Genomic DNA, 6,000 nt, shown 5'->3' on the forward strand with positions numbered 1-6,000 from the left:
CATTTTAAGAACTAGATTTTGACTGTATTTCTCCAGAACATATCCTCTTCTGTCCACAGTGTTTGGCTGATATGATTTTATCATGTTTATAGTAGGATTACTCACAGAGCATGGTGCTGTTCTGTGTGATGAATGATTGCAGAACTGAACATCAAATTAATATGAGAGAATATCACTAATTAAAATAATAATATTTGTTAAAAAATCTGGGAGTGGCCATATGCAATATATGTTAAAAAAGGTGACTATTCAGCTAATAGCTTTGGGTTTGGAGATCATCATCACTCAAGCTTTCTTTTTGTGAATAAAATTATATAGCCAGGGCCCATCCTGTGTAAATACATGTATGTACTTCTCAGTTATCTATGCACATCTCTGGTTACCCCTGGTTTCTGAAGCCAGACTGCACTATCCTTATCTTGTTGAGTTTCTGTATAAATTTCCTACTACTATCAATCCAATCACAGCTGTGATTACTTCCATAGCAACCAACAAACCATGTAACTCAAAATTTTCTCTTCATCTTGGCCAGTAATACCACCAGTGTTAGACTCTGTGCCTCTGGCAGTAGCTAATAGATCATGTTCAGGGAAGGCAGGACAAATACATGAAGGTATGACTCTAGGTTCCTCCTGGGATGCATTAGTTGTGCATTGCTCAGCCCTCACATGAATGCAGGATGTAAAACTGATCTCACTATGGACAGTTCTGCTAACATTCCAGATACTAATATGTAACGAAGTGCAATAATTCAACTGTCTATGTTTGTATTAAAAATCATTTCACTTGTGTACATCTCTCAAAGCAAGAAAAAAAAAGAAAAAAAAAATAACCAAGACTATCCAGTAAGCTTCACAGAATATTATAAATTCATTGCAGTTCTTGGGTAACTGTTGCTGGGGTAAATTTTTTTGTTGGTTGTAGTCTAAGCATCCTCAAGTAAAATCCAAGAGATTTCTCAAATTGTTCCATATGTCTGACAGCCCTAAAATTGTGATGTTATATCTGTTCATGATCTTGGAGCAGTTGTTACAGAATATGAATGTGTGATGAGGCACTCACTTATTAGCTGATAAAAATTTCAAAAGTATAATTATTTTTATAAAATAGCAGTTCAGATAACTAATAACATGAGGGAAAATTTAACTGCTTCCCATATAAACTGCTCAGTCACTATGGAGTTATATCCTGTGCTTGCAATAATATTAATCTGTTTTGTTGGAGAAGTTGGTAAAACTAGAGGTAGACTGGTGCCTAAATGATAATAAGATGAGTAGAATGAGATTCTTTGAAACTGCTGGTTAATTTCTTAGCAGTGACTACTTGTTCATTCATCTATTGAAATCTGATGACAGCAATACAGTTAATGCTTCAAATTTGATTTGCTGTGTTTGTGCTCTCAAAACTCACGATCTTCAACAGAAAAAAACCATATTTCACAAGAATGTGAGACTTGCTGTAGGGAGTAGTGTCACACTCCTCCCTCTCCTCTCTTGTACGGGCAGGTTGCTGTTGCTCATCACCACAAGCTAGTCAGACCTCAGTGTTTCACCAGCTAACGTTCTGTGCATTAATTAACAAGGCATTAATGCTCCCCAATACTCATTCACTGCTAAAATCTGGTTTCCTTCTGGGCAAGTAAGAGTGTTTATGGTGTTGCCAGTTCCAGTTGACTCGTCCTGTTGGAAATTCAATTAGCAGTATTAGAAGATGATATTCATCTCATCAGAAATCCTGGCTATGATTGACGGGGCACCTATTAGCTTCTGAGTATGAATTGCACTAACAGGCAGAGACCAAGAGACTTGTGAAGAGAAAAGTGTGGAAATCCTGCCATTTGGTGTTTGTCACTTCTCTGTTCATTTTTCAGTGTCTACAGGAATGGGGAAAACCTGAACTATAACCTTAAAAATCAGACAAATGTAGCTATATAAATGTGTTGCTTTTAATACTACTTTGGCAGATAATGGAGGTCCCTGCTCTACCCTTGGGACTACAACCAGAGGAAAAAATTATGATAAGAAATTTCATATCTGCTAAAGGCAATTTCATTGTGTAAAATTAGAGGACTCCATGTAAATACTTCAGTAGAGATGTTGTAGAAGCCAGAAAACTGAAATGGATGAAAGCCACAGGCATAAATTAGTACACAATTCACCTTAAAGTCAAAAACATTTTAAAATGAGACAGATCAACAGTGTAGAACAGAAATACTGAAGTTTAAATTAGGATCACACATTCAATTATTACCTATTAATACCTTAATATAACTTTTTATTTATATATCATGATAGGTAGCTAATAAATAACTTTAAAATCCATCATTTCAATCCCTGAACTATTACACAGACTACCCAAAGCACAATCACAGTAATGGAGCAATCTTAGTGTGTGTACCCTATCGTAGGCTGTATTTGGTTTGATCAGTGTTCTCCTCCCTGCAGTTTTTATGCATACTTTACTTGATACTACCTACATCAATACAATAGCTGATACATTTTTTTTTCTAAATATGTGAGCTAAAAATTAATCAGATGACAAAGAGACTATCTCCTTAGGTCGACATAGCACTAGCTGGTGTAAATCTGGGGCGAACACCAGAAAAAAAAATGGGATGTTACCCGCCTTCTATGGCATATTGACCATTTGCATTACTTCATTTAGTTCTGCAGTTAACTGTGGTGGTCCTGCCTGTGGCACAACTGGGGACAATGTCATGTGGTGTCTGCTCTAAGCGTTATTCATTCATAACAATCTAATTAGAAGTTTTGTCAGCAGAAAGGCAGCAAATCATAGCAACATTTCTGTAATAACCCCTGTCCCTGGGATAGGGCACACCCAAAACCCCCTCTATGTTATGCAGCAGACACCCCTGGTTTAACCCACTGGAGCAGTTTCATAAGCGAGTAGTATTTGTTTGCTAAACCTCTTTTAGCAGGGTTTTGAAGCAGATGAGGTGGCATAGACTGGCTTTGAATTTTAAGGCCTCTTTGTTCCCATTTGTTTTGGTGACCTATTAGCTGAACACCACTGCTTTGTAGAAATTAACCTGTTTAATTCTTCCCTTTTTAAGGGTAGAGAACATGGCCATGCGACTGGAAGAAGTAAATGAGCGAGAGCACTGCATGAAAGCCTCTCTGCAGACCGTTGACATCAGGCTTGCTCAGCTGGAAGATATGATGGGACGAATGGTGACCGCCTTAGAAAAACTGACCGGCATAGACAGAGGTGAGACAACCAAGATACGATCCAGGACTTCATCTGACTGTACTGATGCAGCCTACATTGTGAGGCAGAGTAGCTTCAATAGTCAGGAAGGAAACACTTACAAGCTTCAAGAGAGCATAGATCCCACAGGAGAGGAGTCCATGTCCCCAACATCTCCTACAATCACACCCCGCATGCGAAGCCACTCTTTCTATGCAACAAATATGAAGGACAAGTGTGGGCTGGAAAAGTTTGAAAGCATTTTTAAGGAAAGATCTCCAAGCCTGCATCGGGCTATCAGTTCCCACTCGATAGCAAAAGAAGGAAAGGTTCCCTTAGCCCCCACCAGCACGTTGTCGATTGCCCCAGACTCCAGAAGGCCTTCATCTTGTATAGACATCTACGTTTCTGCCATGGATGAGATGCATTCTGACACAGAGCCTCTCGACAGCTCCATAAACATTCTTGGTACCGGAGATGCAGCTCTGCAGGCTCACATAGCCTCTTCCATTTTAGCTAACAGTGCATACGTTAGCGGTACACCTGGAGAAAAAATTTCTGGCAGGAGTCTTGATTACGAGGAAACGTCTGGAATAGAAACAAGAGCATTTTCTTCAGACTATTCACAAATCACAGATTGCCAAATCCCCTGGGATTCAGACCCTCCCTTGTATCACACTTTAGAGCGATCTAAAAGCAGTCGTTATCTGGCTACAACTCCATTTATTCTGGAGGAAACGCCAATTGTGAAATCTCACAGTTTTATGTTCTCTCCATCTCGAAGTTACTTCAGCAGTCTTGGTGTCCCAGTCAAAACAGCAGAGTACACAAGTATTACGGACTGCATAGACACAAGGTGCGTGAGCGCTCCCCAGGCCATCGCAGAGAGGGCCAGTTTCCCTGGAAGTCTTGGGGGAAAAGTGGAAGACTTGGGATGCTGCCACCCAGAGAGAGAAGCTGAACTAAGCCACCCAAGCTCTGATCATGAGGATATTGAGTCCAAAGACAAGAAGGGGGTCCTGTTACCTCCTCAAGACAGCACTGCTACAAGAACTCTGGCCAACAGCATCCCACTTCCAAAAATAGAGCGGGCCAACAGCTACTCTGCGGAGGAGTCTAACATGTTGTATGCACAGCACACACGGAAGAGCTACTCTATCAGTGACAAACTTGACAGACAGCGAAACACAACAGGCCTGCGAAACCCCTTCCAGAGGAGTAAGTCTTCAAGGCCAGAGAGCAGAGGAGACAACCTGTCCATGAGGAGACTGTCAAGAACAGGAGCCTTCCGCAGCTTCGAAAGCAAGCACAGCTAGGCCTAGACAAAGCTCACCAGCAGTCTAAGGGTCATCTGCTCTCCAGTCCATTTTTCTTAGAATTAAAAAAAAAAACCTCACGTCACCCCTTGTCAACTCCAGTTGGCATTAGCCACCGGTCAAGGGAGCACATTGTCAGTCTCAGCACGGCCCACTGAGTTACTGCATCTTGACCCAGTGGACATTTGCACTTAAGGAAAAAGGGAGGGATGAAAGCTTTACAAAGACTTCAGTAAACAACAGGAATAACAGCCCCCTTTATGAAGTCACAAGAAAAAAATGAGCAGATTCAGAAATCTGCCTTTTATTAGAAGGCATCCTAAGATCTTTGATCATTATTCAAGTTTTTAGGATGCAGGAATTAACTGGCAAAAAGAGATGTACAAATTAGATGTTCTAAACTTCAATCACGACTTCTTTTTCATCTGTTTCACTGTTGTGATGACTGATGAAAAGCATTTGTTATTTCTGTAGGAACTGGCAGCAAACAAACCTAAAGTCTCCCAAATCCCTTGCATCCCACACTTGTGGAAATGAAGAAAGATGAACAAGATAACAACCATAACGTTCACTTGTCTTTTTTTGTATCAGCTTCTAGTGCCACAAAAAGTTTATATTTTCGAGAGCAGAAAGGGAGATGAAATGCCTTTTGTACTGCAAAACAGTACATGGAGGAAGAATTTATGTTAAAGTATCAGGTGATTTCCTGTATAAAACAGGCATTCTAGATTCTAGCACAGCTGAGCAAGCTCAGGATGAATGTAATTAAGCGGAATAGTATATATTTATTTTTTTACCACATTTGTCATCAATATGTTGTCTCACTAAATCAAAGCATGTGATGGAACAGTAAGAACAGGGTAATGAGAGCAGAGCACAGTAATATTGTCAGGTTCTCACTGCTCCGTTTCATTATGTATACAAATTGGGGAGATTTATCCACCAGGCTGCTACCAGGGTCTTCTTGCTGTTCCATTTCAGCTGCCGATTTTTCACATCATTCCCTCACTAAAAATATACACCTTTTTTTTTTTTTCATGAGGACATGGCTGTATTTGAACATTTCAAAATATACAAGATTTATCAAGCAGTCTGAATCCAGATTAATGCAATTAGACTGAAGTTGCTTAAGGGAAAGTGTTCTTGGCAGAGGACTGGAAAACACTAAAAAGTACATGTGCTTTCAAGGTAAGTTAACCAAAGTGAAACTGCAGGTTTCTGTAAACAGCAAAAGCCAGCGGTTGCGACTAGGCTTCCACCGTTCAGCAGCATATCTCACAATGTGCATTTTAGTAGGAGAAAGTATATCTGAACGGTAGTGCAGTTACAGGCTTTGGTTGAAGACAGTCATAACTCCACTGACCCCATCCATGTTCCAAGGGTCCACAAAGTCAACCAGAGTTTCAAACTTCTCATGAGAAGATATCACAGTGGTCACAGGTAGAAGGGCATGCAGAAGATAGGAAAAGGGTGGAGA

General features: G+C 40.3%; 1 protein-coding gene across 4 annotated transcripts in view; it reads left to right on the top strand.

The window, feature by feature from the left end:
• Positions 1-4,957, top strand: part of TRPM3 (transient receptor potential cation channel, subfamily M, member 3) — a 276,569-nt gene extending 271,612 nt beyond the window's left edge. For all 4 annotated transcript variants that reach the window (XM_010568605.1, XM_010568607.1, XM_010568608.1 and 1 more), the window contains one exon: positions 3,074-4,957. In XM_010568605.1, coding sequence (XP_010566907.1) covers positions 3,074-4,523 — 1,450 coding nt within the window. In that variant the 3' untranslated portion in view covers positions 4,524-4,957. The remainder of the gene's footprint in view (positions 1-3,073) is intronic.
• Positions 4,958-6,000: the final 1,043 nt, after the last annotated feature.

This window comes from Haliaeetus leucocephalus, unplaced genomic scaffold, assembly GCF_000737465.1.
Source record: "Haliaeetus leucocephalus isolate CR32 unplaced genomic scaffold, Haliaeetus_leucocephalus-4.0 Scaffold251, whole genome shotgun sequence".
NCBI classification, from domain to species: domain Eukaryota; kingdom Metazoa; phylum Chordata; class Aves; order Accipitriformes; family Accipitridae; genus Haliaeetus; species Haliaeetus leucocephalus.